This window comes from Lepisosteus oculatus, chromosome 10 (genome assembly GCF_040954835.1).
Source record: "Lepisosteus oculatus isolate fLepOcu1 chromosome 10, fLepOcu1.hap2, whole genome shotgun sequence".
In the NCBI taxonomy this organism is placed as follows: Eukaryota; Metazoa; Chordata; class Actinopteri; order Semionotiformes; family Lepisosteidae; genus Lepisosteus; species Lepisosteus oculatus.
Genome location: NC_090705.1, coordinates 14060495 through 14073284, shown reverse-complemented (window position 1 = coordinate 14073284; position 12790 = coordinate 14060495). Strand labels below are relative to the sequence as shown.

The 12790-nt window shown below is 35.9% G+C and overlaps 1 protein-coding gene across 1 annotated transcript in view; it reads left to right on the top strand.

The window, feature by feature from the left end:
• The first annotated feature begins 353 nt into the window (after nucleotides 1-353).
• Nucleotides 354-12790, top strand: part of LOC102695869 (lysophosphatidylcholine acyltransferase 1) — a 71790-nt gene continuing 59353 nt past the window's right edge. The window contains exon 1 of the mRNA XM_006635933.3: nucleotides 354-731. Coding sequence (XP_006635996.1) covers nucleotides 606-731 — 126 coding nt within the window. The 5' untranslated portion in view covers nucleotides 354-605. The remainder of the gene's footprint in view (nucleotides 732-12790) is intronic.

Below are 12790 nucleotides of genomic sequence, written 5' to 3'. Positions count from 1 at the left end.
AACGCTTCAAACCCCCTGGAGTACGGCACCACATTTAAGCGTATTTGTTCCAATTTAAAAAACTTCAGCTACAGTAACTACAGCATACCTTGCCTTTGAAAATGCATTCAGTTCCCTGACTGAATACTTTATTTAACGACAACGTATTTCCTCTTCTTGCGTTTTAATTTTCAGTTCTGTTCTGCTGTACAGGTCGCGGACCTCTTCTTTCTTATCATGCCTTAGCATAGCTCGCTAGCCGCTTCATACTGTCTGTGGTGAGTAAAAAGCATCAGGCTGTTGCTCACCTCCAGAGGAGAGTGATGTCAGCGCCGTCACCACAGGACGCATGCGTTCTGCAGTCACACTAAGCCAGGCTGGGGGATTCGTTTTGAAACCAGCAAAAGAGAGAGGCAGAGCCGTCTAGTTTGACCCGTTGTTGTGTAATTACCGCCTTCGATTTAGATGATCAGCGTTTTATCTCTCCAGCCCCTAGCATCCACCACCGGCTACGGAGATAAAGAAAAGCGTATCTGCAGAAAATAGAGAAAATAGGCGAGCTGCGCAGCGGCGACACGAGTAAAACGCCGCAGCTGTTGTATTAAACTCCTTCCTCAGGTCTGAGGATGAGGCTGTCGAGAAACAGCAGACGGTGCTCAACAGTAGGTGGAGATGGGAAGAAGGAGCTGGCTCCCCCATTTAGGAACCCCTTTGTGCATGACTTACGGTTCACCCCACTGCAGAAAGCCAAGGTAAGTTACTGAATACCGGCATGATGAAGCGTGTAACGATGGCTTTAGCCAGTATTATTTCCAGCTGGGCACTGCATCACTCAATTAACGTGGCTTACCAAAAGGCACGAATGAAAGCCGAGATCACGATATTGCACTGCAGTGTTGTTAATTGATGCAGTATAAGGACATGTGAAATGTAAACCTTAACAATTAAATTACTCTTAAATAGTTTAATTACATGTAAGGGGAATTTTGTTCTGATTAACAGGGTTGCAGATCATTTTAAATAACGGTACCTGCCAGAAAAAGAGAAGGGCGCTTATGCCCGAGGGCCTTTTGCACTTAACGAAGTCATGTTTCTCCGAAACAAGTAGTGATCTGTAAGAGGCTTGTCTTGAATGGGAATTAAGATGATTCTATTATTACTGGGACAGTGAATGAAAGATCTCTCTCTATATATGTTGCTGGTGAAAGTATCGTCTTACAAATCCTTAAATTCAATTAGAAACAATAGGCACGAGTAGGAAGTGCAGTTAATACTTGCATTAATAAAGAGCTCAGTGCCTTTCTGTCAAAGCGGTGATTTGTGTTATACATGTATTAAGAATTTTTATGTTACGAGTTAAAATAATGGATGTTTCCTGTATGAATAGAGGTTTTGTATGGCTAATTCATTATGATTATGCTATTGAAAGCATCATATAGGACGTATGTAAGAGAATGAGCTCCAGTACTGCAGCTTTTACAAACAAAAGTATTAAAGCTAGTGTACAAGTGAGAATTACCATCAGCTGTAATTTCTGTGCCATTATGTTGCGTCTGTGACAAATTCCAGCAACTCCCACCAAAGCAAGATAGGTTAAGAAAAGGTAAACACGACTTGTGGGACATGGACATATAGTAGTTTACTTAAGGTTTCAGTTTTGTACTTCTTTGCAATCCTGGAAGAGCTGTAGAGGCGTAGATGTAGTTAAGATTTAAGGTTTTCAGCTTTGCACTTATGATTCATGATGACAGTGGTTATGTTCTGTGAGGCTGCAGTAAGTTTTAAAGGACTGATTTATAAGGTATATAGGCACCCAACAACTCTTATTTTTGTGTTATTGGTATGAGAAGATAAACTCATTAGTAAACTCTTAATTACACTGATGAAGTGTAGGTTTCTGTATATGTTATTCAAGAATTACATAAATGTTACTTTATTCCTATGTAAGCAATAGTCCATATAATATGTATGCTTCTTCCCAGATCAAACTCTGCTCAACATTTGTTTCTCCCCTATATTATCTTAATGTTAAGCATATTCATTAAGTACTAGTTTTCTTAGTACTGGATTTATTAAACTGGGGCAGGTTGTTGCTTAGTCTCGGGATGCTCAATGCAGGTCCAGTTACAGGAAGTTAATGTGACCATTGATATTTGCTAAACATGGTTATGGATAATTTACAGATACTGCCATTGAGATTAATTTCATTAGCCTGTTCAATACATTGTACAATTTTTACTTCTAAGGACCTAATGTTTTAGCACAATAATAGTGTATTTTTCTTTTTCTTTCTGATTAGGGTGGGGATGGTTAATTTAATAATGATTTGCACTGTTCTTATTCCTTCTGATTTACAAGATCATTTAGGAGTTACTTCTGGTATTTTTTCAATAAACAATTTCCAATTCTAGTTGTAGATTATATGTTGAATAATTGGATTCCTTATAACCTCATTTATCAGTTCTGAGTTTTGTCACCTGTCTTATTCTCTTTTTTTCTAGCAGTGCACGTTATCATTTATTGTGTTTTTGTTAATGATAAACTTAACACTCAGTAATGAGTTGTCTCATTACTCATTAGAAACAATTATACCTCGTGCAAAACTGGTAGTAAAGATTCATATTTGATATTTTAATGTGGTAAGGGTTGAAAAACAAATTATTAGTTGCAAACTTTTCATATTTCCCTAGAAATGTGTACTGCCTTTTCTGCTTATAGTGCTTTGAAAATAGACAAAAGCCATTTAGCTGTTTCAAGAAACAAAGACTTGGGGTGCTCCTGTAACATAGTTTTTCCTTTCATCATAAAGGAGAAATGTTCTACAGCCTCTGCACTAGAGGCAATAGTGCCTTCTACTGGTCCACCAGTACCAGTTCCAGCAGTAACCTGCTTGCCTTGCTTAGGTTCTAAGATCATTATAGTGCTACAAGATGTTGGGACGTCAGGTTCCAACCCTCAGGCATTTGGTCAATGTGTAGGCCTAGTTGCTTCTTAATAGAAAATTCATTGAATCTGGTAAAATACAGTATATTGCTGTGTTCTTGTGAGAGTTTTGAGATTTGTATTTGTATTCATGAAATGCATAGCGTTTCCTCATTCTTTTGATACCAAACAAGTTATGTTTTTATCTTAAGTACTAGAGGAGCTATGATCAACCCTATTCCCGAAGAGCCACAATCTAACAGGTTTTATGCACAAATTTCTAAGTACTTGGAAAATATAATTTTCACAGTTGAAGCAGACAGTTTGTTCAGTGAAGTGGTTTAGAGATATTTTAAATGAAAATCCTAGCACCCTATAACTTTCAAAGACCATAGCTGGCTGTTCATGATGTCTGCTGAACTGGTTAACCTAATAAATTGATCAAAACTCGCGTTTTCCAAGTTTTCATGATTTAAAGGATGACCCATAAAATGACTTGGCCATCCTGTTAGTACTGTGTTTCCATATTGGATCTTTTGAGTTAAGAGTTAATTTGCTTTTTTGTATTTTTATTTAGAAAAAAAAAACTGTTGCTCTTCTAATTTAAAATTGCAGTTTATCAGCAGCTTTATCAGTGATGTTTATGGAAAGTAGTTGGTCAATGTAGCTTTCAAAGTATTATTCACTGATACCTTAGTGTCTATAACACTCTTGCAATTTTCATCAATTTGATGATGCACAGGGGCAGATTAAGGATGATTATGTCTTGTTTCTCTCATGCGTCAGTAACATGTCACCTGATTAATTTCTGCTTTCTTTATACTTTTGTACCAGTGCCATCTATTCTTATCCATCCTTTTCCAAATCTTTTCACATCTTACTGTGTATGTGATGCTTTTCATTTTTGTCCCTCACTGTGTGGTTTGCTGTCCTTAAGCTTACTGTATAGCTGCACTTTATCTGATCTCTATAGTATAGAAACTGTGAAATTATAGTGCTCTTATTTGGACATTTTTAGTTAGTGGTTTAGAAATAGGGTCACGGTAATGTTTTGAAACAAAAGGTGTTTCTTTCTGATCACATTTCATACCATAACCAGACAAAGGAGGCCCTATCTGTTTTGATCAATAGGTGAATACTTAAAAGCCAGATGTGTCCTGTTGGTCATACTTGACAAACATGTGTAAAGATCTCAACATTTGCGTTCAACAACATAAATCCCAACATAAACAGTAATGTTATTTGTGCTAATTGTCAAAAACAGAAAGGTTCTGGAACTGCCATAAAGAATCAGAGGTAAAATTAAGGTCTATCAATCTAGTTTTGGAGTTTGATTTGGCAAATTCCAGCTAAAACACCAGATAATTAATTAGAGAAAGTGTTTTGATTGCCGTTGCCTTGATAATATCTCGTTTTGGTGCTAAATACTTGTATAGGTTTTTGTCAAGGCTTTGGTATTGCAGAATGAACAAGAATGTAGTTTTCTTTAGAAACCACACCAAAGACGTTCACTTTAAGGTAAAGTAATTCAAGGATGCATAAACTCCCAAGACCTTATTATTTGTTTAAGTCATTTCCTGAATTAGTGTTGGGATCTGCATCAGCTTGCAAGCTTCAGAAGAACATGCAGATGTTTATTCTTAAAAAAAAAAAGGAAAAGAAACTTGGGTTTCAGCAGTGGAGTCCTTTTCAGGTATATTGGAGAATGAGGGAGAGAGAAATAATATGAGGCAGAGGTGTGGGTCAGGAGAACAAAAGACACAGAAAGTGATAATACATCCAAGAAATTGAAATAGGAGGAGGTGAGAAAGGAGGCATAAAGAGACATAAGCCTGGGACACAAATTCCACAGGAAGTCTGGAAGGCAGAAACCTGTCATTTGAGAGATATAGAAAGAAATTAGCTGATCCTTTAGAGTTGGTGTGAGCCTAGTCTAAGAATAATTTTGGCTTTGGTATCTTTCTGGAATAGGAGTTTCTGAATCCCTGTGAACAAATGCAGCCTGGTCATTTCCTGTGTTAGCCTACTTTCCTGATGTGTGTAATCCTGATAGTAGAATATTGATAGTAGAGTTCGAGACTTACCCTTCTCTAAAATCAAATACACACAGTCAGCGGCTTCCACATCACTTGCAAATAATATTGATAATATTGAACCAGCCCAATCTTTAATCTATGTAAGGGTGCTGGTTTCATTGTCAGCAGTGCTTGAGTGTATGGGGAAATAACAGGCCTGAAACACTAACTGGAGATGCTTTACTATGGTTCAAACCAACTGAAAACTATAATTATGATTGATTAACAACCAACACTTACAGGAGATTCCCAGTTGTTTCTGTATGTAATGACACTTTTAAATTGTGTGATTTCTAAATTTGCAGTGACATTTGATGTCTGTATTCATTAGAAAAAATCTTTGCATGGCGACTATGAGTGCTTGTATGAGTGCTTGTCTAAAAGAACAGAGAAAATGTTGAGGGCTACAGATGTAAACTAAATGCCTTGGAAAAAGTGTTTTCTGTCATAATCTTCATCGAATCATACTTGATTTCAGCAAACACATTATTGAACTAATGCTTTTTGTGTTATTATTATTATTATTGTGTTATTGTTATTATTTAACCTTATCTTCAAATGGAAAGTCATACATATAGTTAATGTTGTTCAGGTGGGTAGCTGCATCAGCATGCGTAGGCTGCAAAGGAACAAGTAATAGGTTTATTCCATGCTGAAAAGAAGAAAGAAAACACAATGTTTCGGCCGTGGAGCCTTCTTCAGGTGTGAGGTTCAATGCCAAACCTGTTTTTTTTTTTATACTGTTGGATTGTACAACTAATGTGAAAGAGTACTAAAAGATATTTAAAACAAAAGGGAATACAATATCACGATTGTTGTGAAACTGTTTTTTTTTCTTGTCATATGCAGTAATAGATAGATTGGAACACTTTACTAGCTCAGGTCCCACAGTCCATGAATAAACACTAGGTACTCTTAATTGTCTTTGAATTTCACTTTAATAATAAAACAGGAAACATCAGCAGAAATATACTGTATGTCAGGGCCATTCTAGATCAATATGTGATCAACATAAAATAAAAACTCCCTGACCCTAAGTCACATCTAAAGTTGCAGTGCTGATTCAAAACATGCGTGAAGAATTCAGTCTCATAAAAAGCTGCCATTTCGCTGAAGTGTTTTATTCCACCATGGAACCACTGCTTACCAGCAGGTAAAAGGCACAGATATTAAATGAGAGAGGAAGAAGATACAGAAACATCTGATGGAAGTGGTGACCAGAAGAGTTTGAGGAAATACAAACTTAACTCTGTGGCTAAGGATCTGTGCTTGTGACTGGAAGGTTGCCGGTTCAAATCCCGCACCCGGCAAAGGAATCCTACTTCGTTGGGCCCCTGAGCAAGGCCCTTAACCCCAACTGCTCCAGGGGCGCTGTACAATGCCTGACCCTGCGCTCTGACCCCATGTTTCTCTCCCTGTCTGTGTGTCTGAGTCTCATGAAGAGCAGGCTGGGGTATGCGAAATGGCGAATTCCTAATGCAAGAAATTGTATAGGGCTAATAAAGCGTCATTATTACATTACATTATTATTATGTGATCGAAATTTCATGTTCAGGCTTCTCAGATCAAGACTCACCAGAGTTTTGGCATTTGAGAATATTGTAAACAAGATGTTTTTTAATACATTTAATACGTAGTTTTGCTAATGACATTCTTTGTACATGTATGTGGCAAGGGTTCAATTACGGCACATTTTTTTCCTGTGGATTTGTATGGTATTTTTATTCTCCAAAAACATCCACCCCTTTTCTAACTGCTTCTTAACGGGCACAAGAGAGGGTACCCCCTGGACAGGACACTGGTCCATTGCACGTACACAGAAACAGACACGCACACACTCACAACAGGGCCAGTTTTCCCAGAAGCCATTTAGCCTACCAGTATGTCTTTGGACTGTGGGTGGAAACCTGAGCACCTGGCAAAAACCCATGTGAACATATAAAGTCCATGCAGAAAAGCAGGGCCCCAGCACTGCGAGGCAGCAATGCTAGCCACTGTGCCAACATGCTGTCCTGTCAAAAAACAATTACAGTACTTTCAAATACCCAATAATTATATAGCACGTCAGTATATAGTATGTAAGGAGTATATAAGGCATATGTGATAGCGTGTATCAAGACAAATAAGGCAACTTTAAAACCCTGTTGGATAACTTTTACTTTTGTATTTTTATTAATATAATATTAATAATGAAGATGAAAAAATTAAATGGAAATATAATCATTTATTGTGTGAAATCATATTCCCCGAGCTTTATAAGTCTTTCCACTCCAATGTCAAACTTTAAATTATTTTGTGGGATGAAGTGGCAGCACATGAAATGTACTGGCACCACTGTTCTATACTTTTGTACACTTTCTGAACCTCTTATAGTTAATGCCTGTGTGTTTTCTAATTTACCCAAGACACGCCTTATTTTCAGGTGCAGCCTATGCTCAGGCAAATCTATTGGCCTGAGCTGTGTATTATTAAGATGTGTTTTGTTATGCTAATGGAGTGTTAATATTTTCAGTAGGTTTCCTTAGTGTCTTCTTGAGAAGCATTCACCTGTGTGAAAATGGTCTTACAGTTACAGTTCTAATATACCTCTTATGGGATGGTGATTATAGGCCTCTTTAGATTACTTATTTCCATTTCTTTAGAAACATTTCTGAATGAGGCCCACAGTCACTAAACTTTGGCAGGTTGCTCGATTCCTGTGCAGTTTGTGGCTATTTTGATTAATAGATTAAGCAGAAAATTTATAGATTTCTAAGAAAAGTGTTTTCTTGTGATGAAAGGTTACAAGACCATTGTACTTGACAAAGATTCTCTTTTATTTAATTGAAAGTATTTTGTCTGTTTTGCTTCATTGATCATTGCACAAATTCAGTCAACTGCAATTTTATTTGTAAAGATAGAAAATAACTTTCCAAAATTTTAAGCCAATGTTTAATTGTATTCTTATTAGTAATATATTCCTATTAATTATTGTAATCTTATTTAAAAAATAGCAATAAATAAGTGTAAACCTGCTAAAAAATTAAAATTAAATTAAATTAAATTTGGTGAATGAAAAAGTATTATTGTTTATTTACCAGCCATAGCTTATCTCTCTCATTAAAAATAAAGTCCTGTGCTGTTCTTTAATTAAAAAAAGCAAATCTACTCATTGGTGTTAGAACACGGTAAATATGATTTTCAGTTACTTTTTTTTCTTTTTGTAATATTTCAGTCATTTTCTTTACTGTTTGATTTTCTTTTCACTGAGGAGCATGTTTTCAGTTGAAGTTTACTGACTGTTAATATAACTTCTACTGTTTCAATTGCTGTGACTCCTAAATACACATTTCAAAATAAATAATTATTTTGTGATGGAAATCTCAGTAATATTATATCCAGTGTTACTAGCAAATATCAACACCTGATGGAAAGACTGAAGTTATTTAATCTTAAAACTTATGAGTCTCCACATGGAAAAATATAAAAATGTTGTAGCACAATCAGAGCTGTTAATAAAGTTGTAATCTTGGTGATAGAATGGGTGGCTTTTCTTTACCATTTTGGTTCCCGATTGACCTGGGAATTTTTGAATTAACACATGAGATTTTGGAACATTTCTTATTAAGGGCTGTATAACAGTAAATTAATAATAATTGATATAGGGGGTCTTTCTGTTTTTCCTACGTGTAATTTTTGGCAAAACGCTATGAGTTTCCTTTGATTACGTACTACAATCTGTATCAGGTCTCACTAACAAGCATCTTCCACTAGTGAAATAGATCTTATAGTATTGTACAGCTGTTGAATAAGCAAAATAGAGACATAAGCTCATAAACATGCAAGTGCATCAGATGATCGTGATACTTGAAGAATGTAGTTTGATCGTGGCAAACTGTTCTTTACTGCCTGCATTGCAACACTCTTTTACAGTAATTTTTAAACAAATGTTTAACATTTGATGGAATGTGAAGATACCCATGTTCATCTAAGCAGCCACAACATTTGGCTTTTGTTTTTCAAGTTTAGCTGGCAAAACATAAATAATGTTATAGTTCTGGTTTTGTAAAGAAAGAGAATATCTTCAATGTGCTTTTTTATTTGAAAGTTTTAAAATAATTGCAAGGACGAACATTAATATTAAGTTTCCCTCTGTAAGGGAGAAGGTCACATGATACTATAGTACCCTGGGGCTGTTCTCAACCTGTTTTCTTTTTGCATTGAAGTGAAGACAGCTAAAATATAAGATAGTTCAGGTGGGTAGCTGCGTCAGCATGCTATACAAGATAAAAATATAAGATGTGTTAAATATTGGTGGCTTATGGACTAACTGTAACTATCATCATTAATAGAGTGTTGTGATGTATATTAGGAATAAAGTCTGTTTGTGAAACATTGATACAGTGTTTGTACATGTATATATGTAATAACATTTTGTGTTTTGGGGAGTAAAAATACTGGTAAGATTCAAATAGGGAAAGAGCCAGCACCCACTGTATTTGGATGTGTGGGTGGGACAAAACCGAATGTCTTCTAGAACCTGAATTATAAATAGCTAAAAAAACAAGCTGATGCAAGTTTGTTCAGTTTTGAGGTGATTGCTGAAGCTCGTGTTATTAGCAGTACAGGCCTAAGGGAAGTTCAGTTGAGAAAACTTGCATGAAGTCAAGAATTAAATATTGAGAGGGCAACTAAGCCAGTTTATCTGTATTTTATAAAGTTAATTTAGTTTGAGTGTTCTTACATCTCATGCTAGTTTCTCACTCCAGTGCTAATAGAGGCTGAAAACAGTCATGTAATACTGTAATTCACAGCATTACAGACATTTTAGCAATTTGACAAAAGGCAATTTTGACTTGTTTGTACTGTGTAAATTCACGATGGTAATCTTTTAACATTGATGTACAAATTTTATATTTTTGTCCAGAAAATAACTATGAATTTAAAAGCTTAGTTTTATAAATGTTAAAATTTAAAATAATCATGATTCGTGTGACATTAAACTAAGTGTTTCAAGAACAAGAAATTCTGGAGTTTAAATGTCTGTCATAGTGCTGACTACAATTTTCTTGAAAACATAAATTAACCATCCAAGGCTGACTTGAGTGATCAGCCTGACAAGAGCACTGCACCTTTGGTAACCATTTGTTTACTTAATGTTAGCATTGGAAAGTACAGGCAGGCTTGTTGACTGTATTGGTTTCTTACACTTTACCAAATTGAGTCTTGGAGTCTTAATTTTGCAGAGGATTTTCGATTGCTCGTGGAGACATACAACGTTATTTAAGTGGTGAGCTTCTGACTAGTGATGTTAAATGTTAAAGTATGTGTATTGGAGTGGTTTTTGACAAACATTCTGAATAATATTCACTTGATGTATGTTATATAACTTATGGAGACTTTGAATTGTAGGAGGTGAAAGTAGCAAGATGTAAATAAATTGTGCAAGTGGAAGATCATGAAAACCTAGCACTGAGATGATGAATTCAAGAAGTAAATAATTCTGCAAGAAGCAAATAAGGAACCCTGTCAAGTACATAATTGCACAAAGTAAATATTGAAATAAGTCATGCAGACCCCAGATGAAACCTGCATTCCTTAACGACTTTGCTCACCTCAAATAAGTGGAATATCAGAGTTTACAAAAATACTTTTTTGTTACTTTATTTCAGCAGTACAATATGTTCATTTACTTTGGGTTTTGGTATTGTTTGCTTTGAGTAAATTAACTTTTGTTTTTCTAGTTTTCAGTCAATATGAAGTGCTGTCTGTGCAATTGTACACATTGGAACAATAACTCAACCATGCTTGATCTAAGTGTAGGTGTATCCTGTTAAATCTGTTGTCGATGCACATTGTCACATTCTGTATAGCACACATGCAGATGTATTAAGATTTGTATATATGGTACTTCTGCTTTTATTGTTATTTGCATGTGAAACTATACAGTTGTGAGAAAAAGTTTGTGAACCCTTAGAAATTATATGGGTTTCTGTATGAATGGCTCCTAAAATGTGATCTGATCTTCATCTAAGGCATAATAATAAATAGACAGTCTTATTTAGCAAACAACACACACAACATTTAACATTTCCAAGTCTTTATCGAACAAATGGTTTAAACAATCAAGGTAATTGATGGAAAAACTATGTGGACCCTTATATTTAAGGGTTAGGTATTTAAATATAAATACCCTTATATTTAGTAACTGGTGGAACATCCTTTTTTGGCAATAACCTCAACTGACCGCTTTCTGTAGCTCCCGATCAGACCTGCGCAGTGGTTAGGAGGTATTTTGGCCCATTCCTCTATACATTATATATACATTATAAACTATTGTAGTTCGTATGGCCTGCTTCAGATCACACCACAGTATTTCAATGGGATTGAGGTCAGGACTCTGACTAGGCTGTTCTAAAATATGGAATTTCTTCTGTTTGAGACACTCTGTTGTTGATTTACTCTTGTGTTTTGGATCATTGACATGTTGCATGACCCAGCTTCTTTTGAGTTTTAGATCACAGACAGACACCCTGACATTCTACTATAGAATTTCCTGATACAAGTTGGAATTCATTGGTCTCTCAATGATTGCAAGCCATTCAGGCCCTGAGGCAGCAAAGCAGCCCCACACCATTATACCCCCTCCACCATGCTTCACAGTTGGGATGAGGTTTTGGTGTTGGTATGCCAAACATATCGCTGTGTACATTTACCAGAAAGTTCAACTTTTGTCTCATCTGTCCACGGAACATTGTTTCAGTAGTTCATCCAGGTGGTCTTTAGCAAACTTGCGATGGGCAGCAATGTTTTTTTGGAGAGCAGTGGTTTCCTCCGTGGTAACCTCCCATGAACACCACTCTTGTTTTTCTTATGGTAGAGTCATGAACACAGACGTTCTCAAGTGCAAGAGATGCCTGCAGATCCTTAGCTGTCACGATAGGGTTATACCTGTTTGAAGATTGTACGGCATGCCCTTGCACTGATCTTTGTAGGACACCCACTCCTAGGGAGAGTTGCAACAGTGCTGAATTTCTTCCATTTGTAAACTATCTGCCTGACTGTGGACTGATGGAGGTCCAAGTCTTTAGAAATCCTTTTGTAACCCTTTCCAGTCTTATGAGCTTCAGCAACTCTTCTTATGAGGTCCTCTGAAATCTCTTTTGGGCCATATTACACTTTAGCAGAATTCTGTTGTGAAGAGCAGGTTACCAAAATTGTGATTTTTTTATACATTAAACCCACACCTGAATTGATTAGAACACCTAACTTCGATTACCCTCCTTTCAAGATGTCAGTATCCTTGAGGTTCACATATTTTTTTCCGTCTATGACTTTGATTGTTTAAAACATTTGTTCAATAAAGATATGTAAAATGTTGTATGTGTTTTTTGTTAAATAAGACTGTCTTTATTTATTGTTATGACTCGGAAGATTACTATGAAGATCAGATCACATTTTAGGAGCTAATTCATGCAGAAATCCAGATAATTCACAAACCTTTACTCACAACTGTAGTTGATGGGGGCAGACTACTTACAAGTCTTGATTAATCACCTAAGCAAAGAGTCACTACATTTATATGCCTAATAGACCTAAATGCTTAAATGTTTTTCCAGTTTGATTTTTCCAAATAGTTTTTCTAAATGCTTACATTATAGAGATTGTCTTTAATATTCCACCAGAGTTCCATTCAGAGTTTACATACAGTACAATAATCTGAATATTGCCCAATCAACATTAGCAACAGAAAATAAGAGTATTGTTAATGACATTCTTTTCTTTGCAGTAGTTTTACCTTTATTTAAATATAGTCTTCTATGCATTGCTTGTGG